This window comes from Amblyomma americanum, chromosome 7 (genome assembly GCF_052857255.1).
Source record: "Amblyomma americanum isolate KBUSLIRL-KWMA chromosome 7, ASM5285725v1, whole genome shotgun sequence".
Classification (NCBI taxonomy): domain Eukaryota; kingdom Metazoa; phylum Arthropoda; class Arachnida; order Ixodida; family Ixodidae; genus Amblyomma; species Amblyomma americanum.
In genome coordinates, this window is record NC_135503.1 from 27902188 (window position 1) to 27927379 (window position 25192).

The 25192-nt window shown below is 47.3% G+C and overlaps 2 protein-coding genes across 8 annotated transcripts in view; one reads left to right on the top strand and one right to left on the bottom strand.

Annotated features, from left to right (window-relative positions):
* LOC144098741 (uncharacterized) overlaps positions 1–2787 on the bottom strand; it is a 53104-nt gene extending 50317 nt beyond the window's left edge. Inside the window, exon 1 of one of the 2 annotated variants that reach the window (XM_077631586.1) lies at positions 2579–2787. In XM_077631586.1, coding sequence (XP_077487712.1) covers positions 2579–2672 — 94 coding nt within the window. In that variant the 5' untranslated portion in view covers positions 2673–2787. The remainder of the gene's footprint in view (positions 1–2578) is intronic. The other variant, XM_077631585.1, reaches the window with a different exon arrangement.
* LOC144098739 (uncharacterized) overlaps positions 1–25192 on the top strand; it is a 104346-nt gene that overhangs the window by 26072 nt on the left and 53082 nt on the right. For all 6 annotated transcript variants that reach the window (XM_077631579.1, XM_077631581.1, XM_077631580.1 and 3 more), the window contains exon 2: positions 11097–12196. In XM_077631579.1, the coding sequence (XP_077487705.1) occupies positions 11097–12196 (1100 nt within the window). The remainder of the gene's footprint in view (positions 1–11096; positions 12197–25192) is intronic.

Sequence of the window (25192 nt, forward strand, 5' to 3'; positions counted from 1 at the left end):
TTTGTTTGCGGTCCAACTTACACAGCGAAGAATGCGAGAACGAAGAACGGCCGACGAGACTGTTCCTGTGCTACTTTTGCACGCAGAAACAGCGCCAAAAAAGCAAAACTTGTTGCGGTCAGGCAGGCGGTGCCATCTGTCGGCAATAGCTGCAACTATACGTTTAGGAGCGGTAAAATTTGAACGCTTTTCTCGCTGCCTAGCACATTCACAAAAGTGGCGCTGCGAATTCGGAAAGAGGAGGAGGAAAAACGCTAAGGCGTCCGTGTGCTGTGCGATGTCAGTGCACGTTAAAGATCGCCAGGTGGTCGAAATTATTCCGGAGCCCTCCACTACGGCACCTCCTTTTTCCTTTCTTCTTTCACTCCACCCCTTATCCCTTCCCTTACGGCGCGGTTCAGGTGTCCAACGATATATGACACAGATACTGCGCCATTTCCTTTCCCCCAAAACCAATTATTATTAATACGGAAAGGGAATTTAATTAAGCATCCTTACCTATCTCTGTTAAATCAAGTGGATATGACAGTGATCTTACTGTCTGGAGCTCCTTGTTCATGGGAAAAGGAATGGAAGAAACACGTTTAACGAGCCAAGCTTGGCGTTGGCAGTATTTTTATATCGGTCCGGCGGCAAATACCAAAATAAAATACTGCATTCGCGTATTCTTTTTTGTAGCGTCCCAAAGCGACTCAGGCTATGGTGGACGCCGTAGTGAAGGGCTCCGGAAATTTCGACCACCTGGGGTTGTTTAACGTGCACTGACATCGCACAGTACACGGGCCTCTAGAATTTCGCCTCCATCGAAATTCGACCGCCGCGGCCGGGATCGAACCCGCGTCGTTCAGGCCGGCAGCCGAGCGCCATAACCACTCAGCCACCATGGCGGCTGCATTCGCGTATTCGTGTAAACACGTGTATCGAACCACATACATACCAGCAAATGCACTGATCTCGTGATTTCTTTGTGATTCGTAACAACGATTATGACATAGCACATGGTGATTTTTTTATGCGAACATATGGTAAAAAATAACATAAGTTATACAAATGGCGCACCTAGGACGCAGTAGCTTTGCTAGTCATAAACTTTTTGCATTCATGAAGACTGCAGCGCTTTAACTGAAGGCATTCTACAAGACCAATAATACCTCCAGAAAAAAAAAACGCAGTTCAAATATTCTCCTGCGGGCTGCAATTTGTCACTAGGCGGAAATAAAACGACAGAGTTTGACATTTCATATGTCCCGCCATTCCCCGCCCAAACGGCAGTACGTAGACACGGGCATGACACTGGCGCCTTCCGAGCCCGAACACAGCGCGCTATACTGTTTAGCATTAATAATAATAATAATTGGTTTTGGGGGAAAGGAAATGGCGCAGTATCTGCCTCATATATCGTTGGAGACCTGAACCGCGCCGTAAGGGAAGGGATAAAGGAGGGAGTGAAAGAATAGAGGAAGAGAGAGGTGCTGTAGTGGAGGGCTCCGGAGTAATTTCCACCACCTGGGGATCTTTAACGTGCACTGACATCGCACAGCACACGGGCGCCTTAGCGTTTTTCCTCCATAAAAACGCAGCCGCCGCGGTCGGGTGTGAACCCGGGAACCCCGGATCAGTAGTCGAGCGCCCTAACCACTGAGCCACCGCGGCGGGGTTGTTTAGCATTCCCAAGTTGATTATTTTGTGGACCTACCTGCGATATGATCAAGCAGCGCTGTTTTTCATCTCACGTTTTCTGCGTTGTCGATTACAAGAGTGATTTCTCTAAGCTTGGTTGCTTCCAGCTCGACTCTTGTCTTGAACAAATAAAATACATATAATATATGATAAAAGAACGTCAGTGTGCTTAGATTCCTAGGCTGCTGCGGAAAAATTAGACATCATTATCACGATGGCTGAAAGGCAGGGCTAATCAGAAATCGTTGGGGCAATGCCTCTGTTGTGCAGTGGACATAGTTGGATTGATGATGTTGATGACAAAAATAATGGAAGAGAATTGCCCACCCCTTTCTTGCTTCCATTCTATAGTTATCAATTATCATGTGACCTCTTGTTGTGGTACGTGCTTAAAACCAGTCCCCATAAGCAAGCTGACCGACGCTGCCTGCCCCCGGACGTGCATCATCATCATCATCACGAGCCTGGCTTCGCCCACTGCACGACAAAGGCCTCTCCCATGCATGTCTCTCCATTAACCCTTTTCTTTGCCATCTGCGGCCACCGTATCCCCGCACACTTCTTAATGTCATCCGCTCACCTAATCTTCTGTCGTCTCCTGCTACGATTGGCTTCTCTTGGAATGCACTCCGTTACCCTTAAGGACCAGCGGTTACCTTGCCTTCGCATTACATGCCCTACCCAAGCCAATTTCTTCCTCTTGATTTTGACTTGGACGGGTGAAGTCAAAGCGGTAGCTTGGCACGTTTCTTGAGAGTTGCCGAACGGCGAGCTGAACGAGCGTGAGGATTTTGCACAAAGCCAGCATCCTCGCCCCCATCCTCCTCCTGCACCAGCTTTGTGTCCCAGATAGCTGAAGGGAGTGTCTGTCGTTCCGATAGCTTCGACGTAAACTCACCCTTCGCAGTCTCCACGACGAACTCCGCTATTATTCCCGTCGATCCGATGGCTGTCGATCCTGGCCTTGCAAGTGGATGCAGCTGAGCGCCCATCGACGTCGCCGAACGAAGCCATTCGAAGAGAGTCGCTCTTTGCGTGACCGGCGCACAATGTGTTACGGGACCGTGTGGACCCCGAGCGCTTGCGCGCTTGTGACCGATTTCTCTTCGCAGCCCGACACGGCGCTAATCAGGCGGCCTGCCTGCTGTCACCGAAAATTACGGTTCTGTGTATCAGCGGGCCCATAAAAGGACTGCGGCACGGCCGTGAGTCTTGTGCATCGCGCTGCAGACTCGCCGTGTGCCTTAAGATAGTCGCACGCGGATAACCGAACAAGATAGTGGCCTTCAGGCTGTAGGGTGGCAGGCGTTTGCAGCGCGGTGTCTCTTGCGGTGTGTTCTTCAGAGTTGCAGGCGCGTTGCGCCAGACACCTCTGGGCGGCGGAATCCAGTTTCGAGGGAATCACAATATGGCTGCGCAACACACGAGTCCTTGAAGCTGATGTTCTGTGCTTCGTTATAGTGCATGCGTGTTCCTGATGGTGAGGAAAGCGTGTTCTCAGCATTGCTCGCAGCAGGAAGAGTGAGAGCCAAGTTCTGCCAGCCATTGGTTTCATCAAACTCATGCCGTGGTGCGGAAGGCATAACTCTTTGGTCGTGACAGTTTAGAAAATATATGGTCCATGTGTAAAAATTAGGCGTTCTTATTGCTCCAAAATTCGAAGGGTAGAAGAGTGTCGCGCCACTTGCGGCATGCAGAGGAAATATTCACCACTGCGCAATACATGGCTATGGCTATGGTGAAGAAAGAAAAATCACAGGGTACCATCAGCAGCTGACAGCCCAGTTCATAGCAGGCGCCGCCATCTGATAACTTTCTGGAAATGGCCGGGTATTGATTACAAAAGTCTCAAGTGTTACAGTTACTAAATAATTTTGGCATAAGTTACCCCTTATAAAAATGCTCTATGGACCTCCTGCATGTTTGTAAACAAACGAGGTGGCGCTGCAGTCGCTAGCGAGCTCGTGGTAGGCAAAAGGTCGGGGAGTGGCGTCGCGGATAGGTGTTGAGGGCGGGTTTTCAAGGCTTGTAGGCGCGTTTCCAGTTTCTGCGAATCATAGCAATGGTCGATGCTTCCAACTTAGTAATTTGTCGAAGTACACGAGCTCGCGTTGGCCACGTGCGGCCTATAAAGAGAAATAGTTTGCCACTGTGTATTGTATATATGGTTAGTAGTAAACATGTTGAAAGCGTTCCTGCCGTTTATTTATGCGCTAGGCATTGAATAAAACAAGTTTTGACACTCTGCACTAGCCGGAATCATTTTACTTCGGGACAGTAGTGAGGGGAAGTGCTGGCGTTGTTTCGTCGGAGCAGACATGCGCTCATCGTCTGCTGACATACGTACGTGTCGCGCTGCGCGAAAAGTGGGGACAGCGTCGTGTCCCCGATCACCTGTCTCGCTTAGCGCTGTTTTTAGCCGCATGACCACGCACCAGCCAGGCCGACTTGTCCTCTTGTTAAGCTGGTCGATTTGATGAAAATTTTTGATTTCTAGAATTATTTTCTTTCCTAGCCCTGAAGTCTAGTTTCGTGACTGAAAATTATAGCAAAATATTGAATACAAATTTATAAATTACGCTTTTTAGAAGTGTGGTCGTCAAAAATTGTGAGGTAATTTCTTTGATTTCAGTGCCGCATTTCTTTGACCAAAGCAAAAGCGAAGATGCCATAAACGAGGGAATAAACTTTAAGGTTCGTTTTCTGACCTCTCACATTTTCTGCGACTGGATCACTCACCTTCGTAATTCGCATGAAAATCAAATGCTTCCATTTGTCGCAAACTATTCCTGAGACGTTGAGGAGCGTAATAAATCTCGATTTTTTGCCCTACACGTGCAGTATTGTGTTAGTTATTTTTTGTAAGAAACGTTTTCATGTAACTATGCATGCATAAGTACTGATAATATAGAAAAAGAACTAATCGCGTCATCATACACAACAGGGCTTTATGTACATGCTGGCATAAAAAAACTGCGCACTATCTACTCAATTATTTGAAACCTTGGGGGGACTTGACGACGGTGTTAATTATAATTGCCCAGAACTGCACCAGGTATGGCTATAAATAAAAGGAGTGACTGAAACTAGCGTAGGAATTTCATATTTGCACCAAGTTTAGTTACATACCGCATGCATGAATAACGAAAACAGTTTTCATGCCGCGTCCCCTCTCAATCTCGCCACGTGTCTGTTAGTAGCACGCCTGCGGCTGCTTCTTTCCAAACAAGCTTCGCGATCATGTATTACCTCATGAAACATGACACATGCATGATACAATGAAAAAGCATATGGCGTTTAGCACACTTAAGGTACGCTATTCTAAGCACACCAACGCGACCGCGCAAGATTGACACAACTTACCAGACTTCTTTCTACTCGAATGAAATAATTACGTCGTCATATCAATAAACAGTTTCAAGTAAATATTAAATGTCACAAAACGCGCCATTAAAACATGGTGTGCTATTAACAAAAAAACGCATTCCTTGGGGGCGAGTGAACCTGTCGGCACCCCGTGCACCCCGGCTCAAGGTGATAAGTATGTGTGCAGCTACTTATGTCTTTTTTTCCTTGAGCAATTATCAGCCTACTATCCTGAAGTTCAGGTGAATGAACGCAGTAACTTGCATCCTATTAAGTGCATTGAGTGGCAGTGCCTATCGACTCCCAGACTTCGCGCTTTACTACCGTGGCCCAATGCCTGTTAGCCAGTTTCCGAATGCGGCATTTATGCGCGAGAAACCTATCGAGGCTAATTTAATATTTTTATGCTACTACGCGGATGCAGCAGTGACGCAGCTGGTCAATATATGCTGCTTCTGCAGTGCACAGGCTTGAAGCAGCCGCCGCTAACTGCGGCAGCTGCGATAGGCACGGGCAAGCGGAACCTGTTTTGCCTACCATGCGAAAGTCGCTGCTAACATCAGCGCCACCGCATCTTCGTGACGTCGCGGGGTGAAGGAGGTCCATAGACTTCTTATAGACTATGTTGACTTCCTATAGATATTTCTTTGCCTATACATAGTCTATAGACTGTCTGACTTTTAGACTGTCTGACAAAAGTCTACTAAAACTGTATGGCCATAAATCTATAGATTGTCTACGGGCTGTCAATAGAATTTGTATTGCCTATACACTGTTCTCTAAAATCTGTCTATAGACAGTCTATTGACTTTGTAGACAGAAGTCTATGAAGAGTCTATAGACTGTCTAAAAATTTTTTGTTAGGGACAGCTGACGACGTCAGAGAATCGGAGGCCGAATGCTCGGAAGTTAATTTGTTCGTATAGCGCGCAGTTGCTAGTTCGACACAACCATAGAGAGCGAATTAAGTTGCTGCCCTACTGAAATCATGAATCGTCCAGATATGCTAAGAGCATCGTGAGCTTTGGCCTTTTGGCCTTCAGTTACTCCAGCTATGTCTTCAACATCACGGCTTGCGGTTTGGATGTTCAAAGTGCACCCCGTGGCCTGGATTGCTCTTTCATCCGCTTGGTGTGCGATTTAAGCGTCAACGAGCGTAAATCACATAAACTCACTACACTTCGGAGCACCCAGTCATGAGGGATCTCCTAAAGGTCGGTAGAGCTAGAAGTCATGTCCAGTCAAAAATTGCCAGCTGGAACTTACAAAAACACAACTGGAACCAACAAAGACCAACTGGATTCGGATTTCAATTTACATCAATCGGACTTTTTTGACTGGGAACCAGGCCCTTGTCGCAGCTGCAACGCATCATATGTGGCAGCTCACTAGCCGAAGGTGTGACGACGCTGGACATAACCTGCAGGTCTTGTAATACCGGGACAGACTCAATCTGTGCAGTTAAAATCAGCAACAGGAACAAATTCGGCCGATTCTCTTTGCCAACGGTGTGCTAGAAGAGGAATCTACACGTATAGCCCCAATAAATGTGACTGCAATCCTGAAAAAAAAGAGTTTGCTGCCTCGTCAGTCTTGTGAACAGTGCGCATTTCATCTTTAAGCTGTACTGTGAGCAAAAACATTCGTGCCGATTGGTGTTTGTGTATATTTGCCGCCAGAGATTGGTCACCTACTTATTCACTGCTGTATTGCCCACTGTCCGCCTCAAGCACCCCCTGACAAAAGCTCTCAGTAAAGTGTCTAAACAAAATTATTTTTTCCGCCCTCTAAAGTACATGCCACACGGTTCTTCTCAAGCTTGATGAGCATCTTACTCTCCCTGAAAGCTAATAGAAATCTTGCATCGCAGTATGTCTGCGGAGTCAGAAAAACTTGGCTTCATTGTCATTCTATCTGCCTTTAAAATGCTAACGCACTCCTCTTTTTGCAGTGGTAGATCCTTTGCGGATTTTCTCCTAGTGAAAGGTCATTGTATTTTTCATCAGTCGTGTTACATCCGCCGTGGTATAAGGGCTTCTCTTGGCGTTCACCAAGTGCCCTATCCTGCGTGCCAGCCGCGGCCACCTTAACCCAGCAAAATTTCCTCCTTTCATTTCTCCACCTGTATTTCGACCGCAACTCGCTCTATTTTCCTTGTCTTGCGGTCGACGCTTGTCACCTTATAGCATGACGATCGGTTATCTCTGCTCCCCATTACAGGTCCAGGTCTGTTCCATTCTTCCGTCGTAATTTGCGTTAAGACATCCACTCCAGATGGTTCTCTATTCCACATTGTTCTCTTTCGGTCTCTCAGGTTTTACCTCTATGACTTTGCTTTCCACAGTGCTCTGTGCTGTCCTCAATTTATTTGCAAGCTTTTTCGTTGGCCTCCAAGTTTTGGTCTCGTAGTTGCAACTTGCGTACGCATTTCCTTTCTTTAGGGATATTGGTGAGGTGTTGCTCATAACTGGTGAGTGCCTGCCGAATTCTTCTTGCTCTGTTGTTGTTCTCCTGGTTCGTATTTGCCGTCGTAGTCAGTGGTTGCAGGAAATTACTGTGTTCACCTGCTCATCGTTGAGAATAGTATTCTGGTTGTTCAAGGAGTGGTCGCAGTCTCGCTACGTTGTCGAGGGCGAGAATTCTGGGAACATTTTGGTTGAAGCGCGCTACTACAGCCATGACGATCAATTAATATTTCAGGCCATAGCTTTTCCTTGAGGTCAGCCGCCACATATTTCGTTAACGTAAACATCTCTGTGTAGCATGTGATGCGGGTCATGTGATGTGGACCATGTGATGTGGACCATTTGATGCGGACCCTGTGATGCGGATCATCTGATGCGCGGCAATTTGGCTGCTTCCAGATTTCTACTGCTTTACCTTTCTCTGTCTTCTTGTGAAGCGTGTACTGCCTTCACAGTTCCTTCCGTAAGAGAAGGAGCGAGTCTCAAGCTAAAAACCGGCGTGAATTAATCACAGCCAGAACAAGTAATTCCGACATGAAGGTTACCAGAAAGAAAGGCCTTGTTCCGCATGACGTCAATGTGACAAGCGCAGGTGTAATTCACCGGTTTGCTTTCGGCCATAATATTTGTTTTTGGAATGTCCGCTTTTTTGCTTGTTTGGTTTTTTGCGGCCAATTTCGTTGAAATTAACTTCCATTAGCGTTTTTGCCTCACGGCTCAATCATTTAACTCTCGCTCTGTTACTTTTCCCTAAGGCGATAGCTCTTGATTCAGTAAGCAGTGCTCTAACACGGCCAGATTCGCGTTAATTACTAGTGCATTAGCTTCTGGGGCTAACAAACAAGCCAAGATAAATTGTACTCCACTCTTGACCACATAGAGATAGAGGCTATACCACCGGTAAGAACCGACAGCCCGTCTATCAGAAATAGTATTCGCCGAAAGATACAAACAAACCGTAAACTGGATTCTGAAACAAAAATAAAAAGTCCGCCGAATTTTCAAGAACTAATCGTCGTTGTGCATTTATTTAAGCGTTTTCTCTTGGGATTCTTTTAGAGCAGTTCGTGGGTTGAGAAATAAACCAGAACTTTATGAACTCAACTGAATCTCCGAGTCCTGAATGAATCTGAACGACTACTTAAGTAATAAATTATTATTGCGATCTAAATGTGGCTAAATGTAATTTTATGTTTGGAATTTCTAGTATCTACTGATCTACACATACGCTAGAAATATCCAGCATACTCTCTTAAGTGATATTTTTGCTTTCTTCAACAGTGACCTAACATTAACGCGCATTGGTGGTCATAAGCAGTTTATGCGATTACAGTGGCTTTTATTGTACGAAGGAAGCAAAATAGTATGGGGAAAGGGAAGAAGAAACAGGAAGAAGTCTTGTGTATGGTACACGGCGTCGTTTGGCTTCACTGCAAGTCATATGAGGCTCAGCAGGTTAGGCTTCACTGTGAGGTACTGTGGTACTGCGACAGAAACAATTCGGAGAGCATCTAACAAGAAAGTTCGTACGGACTAAGTTAGGCAAGTGTATGCACATTTAAACGACAAAGTTGCGGTTCAGGCAGGTTATAAAATATAAGTACTAAGAATACAAACAGGGGACATGAAATTACAACATAAAAAGGGTAGCTGTTCCGTAGAATAAATGCACGTCGCCGTACCTGCGATGTACCTTTTTTTTCTTTTTTTTTGCACAGACCAGGGAGGGTTGTGAGGAGTGCTAAGATAACAGAAAACTCAGTGTTTTGTTCCGAGTCTACTACATTTTAGGACGGAGGGGGCGGCGGGGTGTATCGGGTCGGTCTGCCACGCCGTGTGCACACACCTCCCTGCTAAATAATTAATCGTATCATAGCGTTGAATTGTGAACGCTTCGATCTTCTTTTCGCGAGATTATAGCCTCCCGAAGCACATGCCCTTCCGCTTGGTTGCTGGTTCGAGTTTTTGCAATGAATGGCGCTTGCTATCGTCCAAGTGGAAACAACAGCATATCCTTTCAGTGTTGCTTCTTGTTTCAAAAATAGAAAGCTTTTATTTAGGTTTGCACCTAACACTTTCCTTACTGTCCTCGTTGAGTCTGAGTCACGGGTTAGCCATAGATATCACGCGTTATTTCAATGTCGCCAACGCACTTTTCGACTTGTTACACCATTAGTTTCAGTCTGAGAAGTCAACTTTGGTACGAAGGGGTGAATTCTGGCGCCTGGCAGACTCCCTGATAAACGGACCCTATTGCAAACGACCCCAGTGTCGTGATTTTTTTTTTTGTTTCACCTTCAGATAATTTTCGTTTTCAGTCCTATCAGCAGGAGCAGGAGTTTTCAGTCCTATCAGCAGGGAAACGTCCTTAACGTCCTATCAGCAGGAAAACGTCCTATCAGGACGTTTTTGGGCTGTGTTTCTAAGTAGATTCAATATGATTTCTGTCAACACAACTATGTCTGGATGCTCATCCTCAGAAAGCAACCTTGACTTGCCGATAATCCATAAATGATGTATAGCCGATGATCCATTAAAAAAAAAAAAACCTTGCTAGCGCACAGGCGCATCATTCGATGCCTTCACAAGAACATCGTCGAGCTCCATGATTTTGATCTTCGCTTTTACATATTAACGTCCACAGATTAAATGATTGTTATTATCGGCGTGGTGGCTATTTTGTATGTGCCTTCCAAAATTATAAGGTCTGTCCTGCCCAGCAACACGTAAGACTTCGACAGTGAACTTTTTCTTTTGTAACTGAAAACAATGCTGAAGTTAAACCATTTTTATGCGTAGTCTTTAATCACTGTAATTTGAAACATTTTGAACATCTAATTCATATCAGCCCAACTTTTTATTTTACAGTAATTTGCATATCTTTGAAACTTTTGCGGCCGTCTTCACTAATTTTGTAATATACATTTTCTTTAGAACCAGAATTCTCCAGGTTCCCTTTAAATGCATGCCATTCGGAACCATATTTACTTTCCTTGATGTGCTTTATATTTTCTAGCATTAAAATATATTTGCAGAATAAAATGCCTTGAAGCCGCCTACAATAAAACGCTTCTTTCTGATGGGTAACAAGTATTCTTTGTCGCTCGAAGTAATGACATGTCAGGGAGTGGAAAGTCTTATGTGGTTGATGCAATAAAGCAAAAAGTTTTTGTGTGTTTCTTCAATTTTAAAACATTTTTTAGTTTAGCGTTAAATCCATTACATTACAGCTGCTTACCATGGTTTATAAGAAAGCTTGTATTACTCAAATAAAATTTGCAATTAAAGCCTAATACTTCTATTTGAAAAGAACACTATAGAGTGGCACACTCATTTAGTATTACTTTTATGTTGCGAGGTATTGACTTAGCATATAGATTTTAATCAAAAGTAATAAAATGAGTCTGCAAAAAACGCCATATTTCCTACAGTCACGAGAAACTGATGTCTGAGTTCCCATTTAAGTTTGGAACACGGTCGCTACCAGAAGAATGTGAGTATAAAAAAGAGAGAAGTTGGATAATAAAATACAAAACGTCGAGCAATTTTCTCATTCATGTCACTGTTCCTTTCTCCACTGCGCAGGGCGATGGAGCAAGAGCTGCAACAGAAGGCTGCCCAGCAAGCGGCTCAACAAGCTGCGCAGCAGGCTGCTCAACAAGCCGCACAACAAGCCGCTCAACAGGCCGCTCAACAAGCCGCACAGCAAGCTGCCCAACAAGCTGCTCAGCAAGCCGCTCAGCAGGCCGCCCAGCAGGCCGCGCAGCAGCAGGTCGTCCACCAGGTGGCGACACCCGTCTCGTCGCAGTCGCAGGCGCCGCCGGCGACCGCAGCGGCCTCGCAGCAGCAGCCGTGGTCCCCTGGGGCCAAGGGCGGGGCGCCTTCCCCAGAAGTTCCCCAGGTATCCCTGGGCGGTGGCGTTGCCGGGCCGGGGGTAGACGCGTCCGAGGCGTCGCCCGCCGCCGAGGCTACGCCCCCTTCGGCGGCCGAGGCCCCGCCCCCGAGCGGCTCCCCGTCGGGTCCGCAGGGCCCCACTCCGGTGGCCGTGACATGCAGCTTCGTGCCGGGCGACGAGCACAGCCCGGCGAGCATCAGTAGCCTGAAGGCCCTGAACCCGGTGGACGCCCTGCCGCCGGCGGGCGATGACAAGGAGCTGCTCTATCAGTCGCTTGGCAACTCCACCATCATGGTCAGCACGTACGGCACACCCCAGTACGCGCAGGGCTACGCCGTGGCCAGCTCCTCGCCCTACCCGAACCGGCAGGCCGAGCAGGTCTACGTCAAGGCGGCCGGCGGTGGCCTCAGCCCGCCGGCCTACGCCACGGCGCACCAGGCCCCGGGAGCCGAGCTGGGCGGCTCGCCGCCTTCGTCCATGTACTCGCCGCTGAGCATGTACGTGCCGCAGGCCCAGGCGTGGCAGGCCGGCGGTGCCCAGACGCTCGAGACGACCGCGACGCACAACGGCTACGCACTGCAGCCCGCGGCGCTCAGCCCCGGCTCGGCGGCGGCGCTCGTCGAGGACGGACGCGGCGGCGGAGCGGCGGCCAACGGCTTCGCGCCTTTCCCGGCCCAGTACGTGCGCTCGGACATGCCGTGGCCCGTGTACGACAACAGTGCGTCGCTGGCTGCTATGCCGCAGCACGCCGCCTACGCCACCGACTCCATGGGCCGGATACTCTCGCCCGGTGAGCCCCCGCCCCCTGCTTGCTTATCGCGCCACGCCGCCTTATCTCTCGGCGCACGGCAGCCCATTGGGAGCCGCGCTGTCGCTGATAGCCCGGCACGTTCTCGGCGCGATAGCACGCGCGCCAGCATGCCGGCCCACTTGGTGGGCCGTCGTCGCAACGATAGAGCGGCGGCGTGGTGTCTTTATTATCCGGAGCCGGCAGATACGCCCATCAGCTGATGAACGCCGGAGGGAGAGGCGACTGACGATCTGTTCCGCGTGGCTTCCCTGTGATTTAGGATGCACTGCGTCGAAGGCGGCAGTTTGAGAGCGCCTTATCTCCGCGCGCTTGGGCAACTTATGCGGCGCACATGTGCGATTAGGTGTGCTCGGTTGTCGCCGACTATCCGCGCAGCGTGCGATTCGAGGAAGCTGCCTCAGTTTGAACGTTGCACATCGCGATGTTTCCGGCACTCGCCAGTCGTGAGGAATTATCAGTTCTGTACTGGTAGGAGCTCCTGTCCACTTACACCTTGCGTCGCTGGATCGCGGCCAAAAGCCCTCTGCGTTTCGCCGCCGCTTCGATTTCACGCGACAAACTTCACAACACGCTCAGAAGCTGTTAGTTCAGTGCCCTATTCGGGGAGCTTGTACTGAGATGGGGGTTTTACGTGTTGGAAAAGGTGATTATCGTCACATGTAGCCCCCATTTTTATTGCGCTTTTTGTACTACGCGCTGTTTAGCAATATTCTTCGTTATTGGTCTGTGATGCCATGACGACGGCGTTGTGAGAAAGATGGCTATGTATGTAAAATTAATGCATGTTTACATTTATGATCAATTTAGTAATATTGACAAGGCATAAAGCGCGAAATTCTGGATTCTTACTGAATACGAAATGGGTCGTTTTAACTATTCGCTCCATTGTTGCAGCAAATGTGGAAGGGGAAAACAGCTGAGGTTATTAAGAAATAACAAAGTCTAGGTTGAAAAGCGTCTACAGTTGTAGGGACGTCAACATTTACGGATATTCGGAAATGTAAGGGTCTCCTCGTGTCTTCAGAAAAATAAGGACGCGAAAAAGATGAGGCCGCAATGCCATTTAAGCCGCCAGTAGAGTAATGCACAAATGAGAAGTGTTAATACGTCTTCGTCATTTATTCGATAAAAAGAAAAGTATTTATTTCAAGTGCCCTAAGATCCCAGAGGACGTAGCATCAGGAACGGGGCGGGACTGAATTGTTCTAGCACAGACAAGTAGGCCATATGAAAGGAAACAAAATAAGCTGGAAGTACACAGGCACAGTTCGAAACCAACTCTGCGTGCTGCATATCACTCTAGAAAGAAGCACTTAATAAGCGCGAATACTGTGCGGTTTTCCAGCTAAGAATTAGGTACCAAAATTCATGTAAGATATAGATCATGATATATAGCTAGGGTAAATCTGGTAACTCATTCCATTCGTTGATGGATTATAATTTATAACAAAGACGAGTTTTTATACTTTCTGTTTGAAACTGTATGTCAAACTTTATGCGAGCAGTCTGTGCGAGATGAGGTGTAAATGTAAATTTATAGCTGTGATAGCAATTCTGAATCTTGAGTGATAACGCTGAGGCGATTTCACAACATGTAAGCTCCACGAATAGAAAGCATCTGATTTGTACATATTCAGTGCCGAGGATATGCAAATTATCTCAAGTGCTCTATGAGCGCTCGCTCAATAGTAACAGTGGTATAGATAGATAAAGATGAATGTGTGGAATATTTAGATGCAGAATGGCATGACGGAGCGGCTTATGTTGCGGACGCGAGCTCCTGACTATATTCAGAACCGAGTAAATCATATCGAACATTTTGATCGGAAAAAATAACGTGTCGATCTGCAGCGTCTCCCTTCCCGCAGCTGGATGTTGTTAGCGCCGCGAAACACCACTCAGCGCCATGTAATGGTGTTTCTGTTGGAACGCGTGCAAGCATGTATGACGTAGGTTTCGGTTCCAATACGTTCTCAGCAAGCCGCTGCAAGTTGCAAAGAAATGCAATGGTGTGATTTTAAAGGCACTGTTCACCCCAGTTCTTAAGAATTTACCCGAATAGCACTTCCTCGGTGAATTCAGCTTCACTATCAAGTGGTGTGGGGAAATGTATAAAGCGTATAAATTCAATTGTATAATTACCACATGGAGATAAGAAGTAATATCAACAAGCTTAAAGTGCTGCAGACTTCCGCTCCACTACCCGTTTCCATCTGTCGTTTTATGACAAGCACCACAGTTGAGCTTAATTGAGCCTGGCGATTACACGATAAAGGTGCTCTTATCAAAGCTCATGTGCGTTACACTTATTTTCTTTTAAGTTCATTTCACGCTTGCGTGTAATAAGGCCCTATACGTGGCTGCAACGCTTTGGCACAAGCTTCCAGCGGTTATCGAAGTTATCTTACTGAAGGGCTTATAGAAAGAAAATGACTTTTCTGGGAAATAAAATTAAATTCAAGCTTTAGTGCTAGAAATTATCCTTAGTAACTGCTGAAAAAAATTACCGAGGGAACTTAAGAGTACTTATGTGCTTTGAATGCAAAAACATTATTTTTATTTCACTTTTAGAAATTTTTCTCTGCCTTTATAAACAGTCAGTCATACCCAGGGGCGCGCAACATCTTCGGAGTGGCCGGAGGTCCCGAGCAGCAGCCGGAAGGCAGCCGTTCCTCTCTCCAGACCCCTTGGCGTTGAAAAACCGGCTTCTAAATACACTTCACCGGCATTCTGGCGACCCTTTTGTCGACCACTCAAAAAAGTCGTTACCGGAACCAATCAGAGCTCATCCTTTCAAGACATGCCGACAGCGAACACGTACACTTTTTCAAACTAAAATACACAAAAACACCCAGCGGCGCCAGCTCGTACCCTTGCACGAGCAGGGTCCGAATGCGCACGTGTTTTTGTGTGGGCGAACAATCCGCCGAAGGACACCGGCTAACCAAACGCTTACCGCGGAACGCGGGCCAATGACCGCTGCACGGCTAGGCCGGGGAAACGGCACCCGAACGCGGCGAATGGAAGTGGGGAAGCGCGCGGGGCGCTCAGCAGAGGAGCAGCGTCTTCTTCGCAACTAGCAGGGCGCAACTAAACCAAAAACAGATGGCACCAAGGACGCACTCTGCTCGTCGGTTGCCGGCTCCAGCAATTGGCGCGAAAAACTCTAAAACTCGCTATGCGAGAATAGGTTCACCTTTGCCCGCCAAGAAGCAACGCGTTTTTCTGGCATAGAGGTCCTGGCCTAGCAATCTGAAAGTCCGGGGTTCAAATCCACCCACCTTCGGAAGAAAATTTATTTTTCTTTGGCACTACGGTGACGTCATCTGAGAATTTTCGTAACCACTCTTGCGGTCAACGATGCCGTGTTTCGTCGCCGATGAGCCTATACTATTATTTCTCATTAAAATTCGTGGGGGCCATTTCTCGCAGGCACGCCAATAAATGAAATATGAAGTAATTGAGATTGTATTCCCTGGGGACAGTGGGCAATGGTTTAAACTTTCTTTTCTTCTGCACTAATGAGGACTAAAACACTCGAATAAGGCGTTTACTTTTTTTCTACTTCTGTGTTTACAAGCGCGGTTTACCACATGTATACATCTCAAATGTTCAGTGTAGTTTTGTTCTCCGGAGCAGCAGCGTATACGGTCCCCATTAATGAACGGGAGGCTAGGCGTCTTTTCACGGAACTTCCCAAGTCTGTCGCCAGTGCTGCACGTATATTTTTTGTAAGCGCAGATTCCGTCTAGATTTTCGTGGTTCGGCTTTTAATAACACAAACTTTTCCTAATTGTTAACGTGAAGATTGCGTCACTGACCAAGTCAAAAAAGGAAAATTATCTTTCGGGTCCCATATAGTTGCTTTGTTCACAATAAGACTGCCTGGGAAAAAGGGAAGGCTACAATATATAGGCTTCAGCGTCCTTCGTAATCTTTTTCCCGCAGATATGATGAAGCGTGCCCTGATTATTGTTCAGCGTCGCAACATGACGACCCTATAATAGGTGGTCTCAATTAATCTTGAGCCCAGTAGTATCTCACAGCCCACAGTGTCGCTTTGGCGCGTGAGAACCTGCCAAAAAGTGACGTTCGGGGTCAACAACGAGAATAATAATAATAATAATAATAATAATAATAATTGGTTTTGGGGGAAAGGAAATGGCGCAGTATTGTCTCATACATCGTTGGACACCTGAACCGCGCCGTATGGGAAGGGATAAGGGAGGGAGTAAAATTGGTTTTTGGGGAAAGGAAATGGCGCAGTATCTGTCTCACATATCGGCGGACACCTTAACCGCGCCGCAAGGGAAGGGGTAAAGGAGGGAGTGGAAGAAGAAAGAGGTGCCGTAGTGGAGGGCTCCGGAATAATTTCGACCACCTGGGGACCTTTAACGTGCACTGACATCGCACAGCACACGGACACCTTTGCGTTTCGCCTTCGTCGAAATGTTGCCGCCGCGGTCGGGTTCGAACCCGGGCACTCCATATCAGAAGCCGAGCGCGCTAACCACTGAGCCACTGCGGCGGGTCGACGAACGTTGGCCTGTCTCTGTTTTGGTGTGAGCAGCAGTTTAACAACAATGACAGGGTGACTTTGACGAGATGACGAAAAAAATGCTGGGGAGTCTTGAGAACGCAAATCAACTCCAGAATGTGGCACAGTGCTGTAAAAATAAGATCAAATAAGAACAACGTCATAAGCTGTCCATGAGAAGGATTACAACGACGGCTCATCTGGGTGCGCATAAGCGTTTCATGGAAATCCTTAAAATTTATCCCAAGATTGATGGGATAAACATGAAAAACCCGGAACTATTCGAAATGCCTAGTATTTCAAACCGACAGCCAGAAAAGCTTGCGGATAATATGCAATCCTGTTTTAAATTTTCCTCATTAGGACCGGTATATATGTGTAGGCCCCTTGCTTTTCACGTTCTATTTTTTCGGGCATTCGGGTGCAAATCGGGTTATTCAGAAGAGTTTCGTAATTCGGGGTTTCTTTTTGGTTTCTTTTTTGTAGCACAGGGCAGTTTACTAAAACAGTTCGTTTTTCTGCTAGACATAAAATTTCGTATTTTATGCTCATTACTTCGTAAGCAGCATAGAAATAGCGGGTTCCACCAAAAATTGTTTGCAAATTAAGATTTCTTCTTGAACTCTTAAAAATATTTCATCGCGTACGGTACCAATTTCCTATGGCGCACTCCCGCGTGTGAGCAAAACCGGCCTTCCTTGATTTGTACAGAGCGAAAACATTTAACATCGCAGCGAGTATTTTAAAAGCGCGAGGTCATTGGATCAGGGTGTCGTTAGCGTAGGTAGCGTTTAATACAGTCACCTGGATAAGATGTCTGGTAGGTAGCCATATTTTGCCTTTCGCTTCTAAATGGCCCGTTTCGAACCTATCCTTAAATCCATGCGCGTCATGAAAACCACGGTTAAGCGAAGTTGTAAGATCTCAAGCTGAGGGAAGACACCCCTCTGGAGGAAGCACTAGATACCCACAGATAACTTGAAGTGTGTTCAGCTTTCTGAACTGGAAAACCAACATCACCTAGAAGGCCTATTTTCTGAACAACCTGCTCGGTTTTTAAAAAATATGTTCCGGTATAGCGAGAATTGGGTAACATCGTGTTTTACCCTGAAAACGAAGGTCTATGTGTGTGTGTGTGTGTGTGTGCGTGCGTGCGTGCGTGTGTGTGTGTGTGTGTGTGTGTGTGTGTGTGTGTGTGTGTGTGTGTGTGTGTGTGTGTGTGTGTGTGTGTGTGTGTGTGTGTGTGTGTGTGTGTGTGTGTGTGTGTGTGTGTGTGAAATTTTCAAGCAATACTACGTAAACGTGCAGGTAGTCGTTTGGGGCCGCGCTATTTCGCATTTTTCCTTTTTCGCAACATCTTCGACGCGTGTGCGTATACAGCCACCTTGTATTGAAGCGGCCCCCAACCGCAGCCGGTGGTTACAGTTCTGACGATTCGGCAGGGATTAATCGAGGCGTAACTAAACTTTGCCCGTGGCCGCCAACCTGCCGTCCCGCTGACGATATTCCAATCAGCGGCGAGACAGTTGATGCGCTGACGATACGGGCCTCACAAAATGTTAAGGTACGGTACTGCAAGCACTGAAATGCTTGACAGCAAAGGAAAACGTTGACGACGTGACATGAACGGTAGGCTGCGCAATGCTCCGCTGCAAAACTTGGCTCCACGAGGTTGATTAAATTCAGACATGTCCCCCAGTTGTACACCACACATAAAAACTACTCTGACCACGTGGTTTCCTCATTAATCCCATAGTGGAGAAATCCAGACATCTGTCAAACTGTAAATTTATGTGAAGCCAGAATGATCCTTGTCCGAGTCTTTCAAGGCCCTTTGGTCTTCAGTGCTGACGTCAGTTCTCCGATATATGCGGCTTGAAACATACTCTCTAAACAAAAGGAGTAAACTGAAAGGAGTAAAAGTGTCCTCTGGCACATACCCTTTTATAAAAGGGTGTGTTATAGAGGACAGATAACTCCCTTTTCACTCCCATATAGGTGTATTTGTGTTTAGAGTGTACCGTGAGAGCCGGAGTCTTCTGATCATTACTGCACGCTGCACTGCATAACGTGCGATCACTGACAAGTCTCGACACGCAATCTGGCGGACGTTGCAGCTAATGATAGCAGAATGTGCCAAATCACGCAAGAGTTCATGCAGATATGAATACCGGCAATTACTCTTAAAACGTTTGATTGTATAGCATTCAACCTCCCTCTTCAAGTGCAGAACGGTTTCTGTGAAAACGCGGACGTCGGAGCGGATATCTGAATTTGCTGCCTGGTTGTCTACACATAGAGAAATATATTCGGGTGCTTTACATTACACCACTCTTAACGTGTATGGTTGGGCTTGAAAGATTTACCTGCCTGACGTTGGCGCTATCCATGACGCTAAAGCAGCCGAAAGAAAACAGACGGCATCGTCTCTTAATTCAGTTTTATGAAACGTATACTTGTACTTTACTAAGCGTAATAAGTAAGCTGCTTCGTGCGCGATAACGAATAGGACGCTGTCTGAGACCACCTGATGACGCAATTTGATACTGAGGTTAATAACGTACGCGTTTGGTTATCGCAATTACATGTGATGAGCTATACAGAGCCTAATGTTTTGCAGCAATAGATTCGGCATGGCTGCATTGGCTCTGCTGTGTCCCAACGGTGCGATTGAATACTGACCATTCCTAATTGGTGCGGTGTATGAATACTGTGCTGTACAGTTAGAGGGGCGCTCAGAAAATGCCGGGAAACTTATTTAATACTGTGGTTTGTTGAAGAGGTAATTGGAGCTTTTAGCAATGATATATGGGCTTGTTCCAAAGTCTCGTTTTTACAAGGCATCAAACCTTGCCAGTTTCCTTGGAGGTGCACCCGTCGGGGACGGAACTAGCAGCAGGCAAAGCAAAAACTTGACGAATGAAGGACATTTTAATGTGCCCAACCTATTCACGTCTAAGGATGGAAAAGCGAGGGGTCGGATAAGTCTAAAATGGCGGAGACTGCCACCCTCTTAAGTTCCATTACTTAGTCAACGAGGAAAATCAACCACGGGCGGGCGGGAAAAGAATAATTAAATAATAATAATAAATAATTGGTTTTTTGGGGAAAGGAAATGGCGCAGTATCTGTCTCATATATCGTTAGACACCTGAACCGCGCCGTAACGGAAGGGATAGAGGAGGGAGTGAAAGAAGGAAGGAAGAGAGAGGTGCCGTAGTGGAGGGCTCCGGAATAATTTCGACCACCTGGGGATCTTTAAGACGTGCACTGAAACTGCACAGCACAGGAGCGCCTTGGCGTTTTTCCTCCATAAAAACGCAGCCGCCGCGGTCGGGTTCGAACCCGGGTACTCCGGATCAGTAGTCGAGCGCCCTAACCACTGAGCCACCGCGGCGGGGGCCGGGAAAAGAACAAACTCATTTTTTTGCTCGCGTTGTCAGCGCTCTTCGTTCGTATTCAGCACACTTAGGCCAACGCGAGAAAACGGGCAGAGGATTCTAAGAGAGAGAGAGAGAGAAACATTCCATCTACTGACTTGTTCATCACGGTTAAGTTAACCTTGAACTCTTGGTCCTGCAAGGAATTCCCCCCCTTCTCCCCCTTACGCGCACAAACACCACCGCCTCCATCAAGAAATAAAACATGCAGGCACAGTTTCAGGTCTGGAGAGATGCAGGGCGAGGCAGGCTGTGGAACTTTAGAGCAGCATGGTCGCGGTAGTGAAACAGACACGTTCTGATGCCAAGCTCTAAACTGCTGGGGCATCCGAATTCAAGCAATGAGACGGCGCTTTGGAACATCTTCAGCCACTTGTACACACTATAGTCTATCGAATAGCTTTGTGGCATACCCGTATTATTGTAAACCAGTGGCTTAATAGTTAGCTTTAATTGTCTAATTATTAGTTTAAAAGCTCATTAAACTCTTACATTATTCAAGATAAGCGTGAATTTTAAATGAGAGAGTTGTAGATAATCTAAAGGAACTGCTCATAACGCAGCTGATAAAAAGTTTTATCTTTTCTGAGCGGTTTCTCCACGCTGGGAAGGGAGCGCGCGAAATTCAGGGAGTTGGGGCAGACACTCGGCACAGAAGGCGAAAAAAAAAAAGCACGCATGCTGTGTACATCCAATTAAACGCCTGACAGAACAATGTTCAGCCAGTTAAAGACATTGTTCAAAAAAACTGCAAGCATTGATAAGCGGCCTATAAACAACAGAAAAGCAACGCTAACTTGATTGAGCCCAAGTGTTTCGTTCCGTTCATGCAGTTGGCACATTCCACTTGCGATGCGATTCAATTTCGAGAAAGACGTGCCAACTGTGCAGGTTGCCAAGTTATATTAACCTGCTGTGCCTGACGAGAAGTCCCTGCAATAGGCAGTCCTCGCGAAAATAGTTCGTTGTCTATTGTTAAACCCTTTCAGAGCTATTTTTGGCCAGTCGCAGTTGTAGCGTGTGTACACCGATAACGGAGCCCTTACTTAATCATTCATGCCCACTAGGGGAGCATCACGCATTCCGACTTGATTAGGAAATTTCTGAAAGATATTTCTGCTGTGTATGGCTCGCAGCAGAGCCTGTTTTAATTTCATACCGCTTCTTTATTATACCTTTCACGGATAAAATATAACAAATAAATGTGGCCTGGGAGCAGTCGAGGATAAAACAAACGATATAACCATGCGAACGCAGACGAGTATAAATGACAAGCAACTTGTTTTTTTGTGACATCACTACACTGCAGACAGCTCAGAACGCGATAAGCTTGGATGCGTGTAGTACTTTCATGCTGCTACCATGAGATAACAGAAGTCATTACCGGTTTGCGTTAATGAAACAAAAGTAGTGTTTCTGCTGTCACCAGAACGATCATAATCTGCTTCTGCCTTTGCGATAACTCGCTGCTTATCTTGTAACAGATGTATGACGCTTTCTGCATGCAGCAATTTGTTGACTGATGAGGTACGAAGTTCTCAGCGATTATACACATAGAGGCGATGGAAAACGACTCGGAGAACATGTTACATGTTATGGCAATGTATGTTTTTTAGGGGGGAGGGCACATTTTTCTAAATATGCGGGCAGTGTGTTCTCATGGAGCGGGGAGGACGCACTTTTCTAAATGTCATGCCAATATATTTTTTTTTTTTGGGGGGGGGGGGAAGCATACGTTTCTTAATGTCGTGGCAATGTGTTTTTGCACATGCCCTGGCAAAATTACAGTTAATTCCTTTTTTGGTTTTCTTTAGCTCATATCACGCATGAAACGCGCATCGCTTACTGGAACACCAGAAGCACTACAGGATATGATGCTCCGTATAGTCCGAACATGTCAACGGCAAAGGGTATAGTCGGAAGCGGTCACCAAAATACTCTCAGAAATGGCCACGGATTTTCTCAAAATCACTCAGATGAAGAAAAGGGACGTTGTGGCCGTTCATACACTACGGGTATTTAAGGCCAAACCACAAAGCAGCGTTTCTCCGGCGTCACGTCAGCGTCTCGGCTGTACCGACTTCGCCTCCTGCGAAATTCCTGCGCTTAGATGGAGGCGACGCACGGAGACGCAGAGAGATCGGCGCCGGTAATTCCTCGCAAGTGGGGACTGCTGGGAAACGCTGAAAAACCGCACATGAACGGTGGCCTCCGGATTAATCTGCGCTGCTGTGCCCACCGCAGGTATACCGTCCGCTTCTGCGAGGGCAGAGGCGCAGATGCTGACCACGTTTTTCTCGCGCTATAGCTTCGTGTCGCCGGCTGAATTGGAAGAGTAAAGCTAAAATTTGGGTGAGTTGGTAAGCATTCATGGTGGGTGAACAGCGCAACAAAGGCGGGACAAAGACAAATCAAGCGCTTGTCTTTGTCTCGCCTTTGTTGCCCTGTTCACCCATCATGAATTGGAAGATTAGCTGCGGGCAGGAGATAAGCCTTCAAACATCCATAATCTCTCCGCACCTGGGTCTGAAGACGCCATTTCGAACGCGCTTATGTGTTTCGTAGTACTCGTGCTGACGCCGGACGACGCTGCGAGTGAATGATACGCTGTGAGGTGACTGCGGGCAAGCTTATAGGCGCAGGCATGCCGGGAAGAGGCCACTTCGTATTTGGCTTGGTTAGAGTTTGGTACGAAACTTGTATTCATTCGTAACAATTAGACTTATCTCGAGGGACGCCTCCAAGAAACGCTTTCCTAATTTCTATAGAGGCTTAATTCCAAACGTTCTGCAGCGTTAAATTTATGAGAGGTTTGAAAAATACAATATTAAAATATTAGCCTGCGCATAGTGGAGATAATCGCGGCGAAGCTACAATTCTGCAGCATCCACGTTTTCAGCATATCACACTCGCCAAGCCAAATGCAAAGCGTGTGGTTCCCGGCATTTCAGCGGTGAATGAAGAGCTGTTGAAGAAATTCGTCTAGATGGTGACGCGTGTTTTTGTCCGAGGTAATTTTAACGCGATAGTGTTAAAGGCCCCGTTCTCCAGAAAATCTGGTGTCGGCGTTGTGAGCGAAAAATTGCGATCATGGCTCTGGAAGGCGGTCCCCAGAGAGAAGGCAGGTGGGTCACCTAGGTCACTTGAACTTGCGGCGTCATTCATCACAACCTGCCCACCGGACAGTGGGCAAACTGCCCACAGTGGCAGGTGGCATATAAATGAATGATTGGTCGCTCGGGAAGAGCAGCCTGGGTCGCACAAGGTCCCCGCGAGAGCACCTGTCATGACAGGGCTGTGGCGTATCACTTAACTGTTGCACCACTGCGCCAGTAGGGGTACAAGAACTCCCGGGTATCTATGAATGTAAAGTAGAGAACAACCTTCTGCATATATGAGAACTAACCCATTACGCTATCGCGTCATACCGTTAAGCCGGAGCTTAAGTGTTTCATCCAATTTTTTGAGAAACACTATGTCAGTGGCTTCATACTGGCTGGCAACAGTGAAGAAGGGAGTCGGAGGTCTATTATACGTGCTCGTATACAGGAGAGTCAGACTGTCCCAGACGCAACCTCCATTACACAGGCCGTTGCTAGACGTGGTGTATAAAAACAGCTCCTTCCGGTCCGACGGAGCTGTAACGGTCTTCAGATTTCCAAACTTGATGTTATTCTTGTCGTCCGCTGTACGCCGTTTCCCGTATTCACTCGCGTGAGCACAACACTATGCGGGCGTGGCCAGATTCGATCTGCACGACCAACCCTTTTAGGCCGGAAGCACTTTGTCCGAATTTTAGCTCAAGCCTGGCACTCGTATACTCGCCTCGCTTTTCGCGCTGTCAGCTGCGGCGCAAAAACACGTGTCGCCCATAAACATGGACTTTTTTTCCTCACCGGCTCCCGGCGGCTCCGTTCGGCCGGTTGTGTTGTATGTGTATACGAACGGAGGTAAATAAATTGACAGCAAGAACATAGGTAGCGGGTGTGGGCAAAAAAAAAAAAATAAGATGGAAATGGAAATGGAAAAGAATGGCGCGCGCGTAAAACTCACAAGGAACCACTGCGAGGCAAAACCGCCTATAGACAAGTCTAGCTGGCGCAGACAAACAGGGTTTTATTCACAACGGAGCATCCACCTTCTACATCCCAACACTAGCTAAGAAAAAAGGAGAGCGGAAACAAAACACAAAAAAGCGGAAACAGAAAGGAACGTTAAAGTATTTCGAACTCAATGGGAAGGTGCTATGCGCTCGGTGTGGTTGGTGGCGGGGGCGTGGGGGATCGCGGAGCGGTGCGCTCGTGAAACAAAACAGAAAAGGAAAAGGGAAGAGGGAAGGGAAGACGGGTTGGGGGGGGGGGGGGGGTAGGGGGAAGGGGCAGGGGTGATTTAAGGCTCACTTTCGCCGTCGCGCCGCCGCGTCGACGCCTTCTGACGCGCGCGGCGCCTGTCTGACGGCGCTGTTGTGACCGGGAGCCCGTGCACGGTGGAAGACCGATGGGGGGAAGGAGGTGTGCGCGCGCATTATGCATGCAGCATGCTTGAATGACCCAAATCGGTTCGGGGAACAGGTTCCCATGGCGGGCGCCCGCCGCTGGCGACCCGAAGGGAACTCAGAGCGTCCCTCCATGGAGCGGAAGTTGTGTGTATGCCTACGTGTCTCGCTACCCCCGCGCGAAAGCGAAACCAGTGACTTTCTCGGTATTGCACGTATCACTCCTCTGCTATGCTTCGAGAATCCTGTGACAAATTCCAGTGATCGATCATGAGATGCTTTTTCTAAAAATATTTTTTTTCCCCGTCTACCGGTGAAAAGCGCATGTTTTAGTATATAGCTCCGATGTTCGAGGTGCCGTGTTACAGTGTTCAATTCGGGACCATCTGGTCCTAACAGATGAGAAGGGCGTGCGATCCTGCACCGGGCTGACCAGTTCAATACGTGCCCTCGGCAAATGACAGCGAGAAAGGCAAAAAATAATTGATAGAAAATGGATATTAA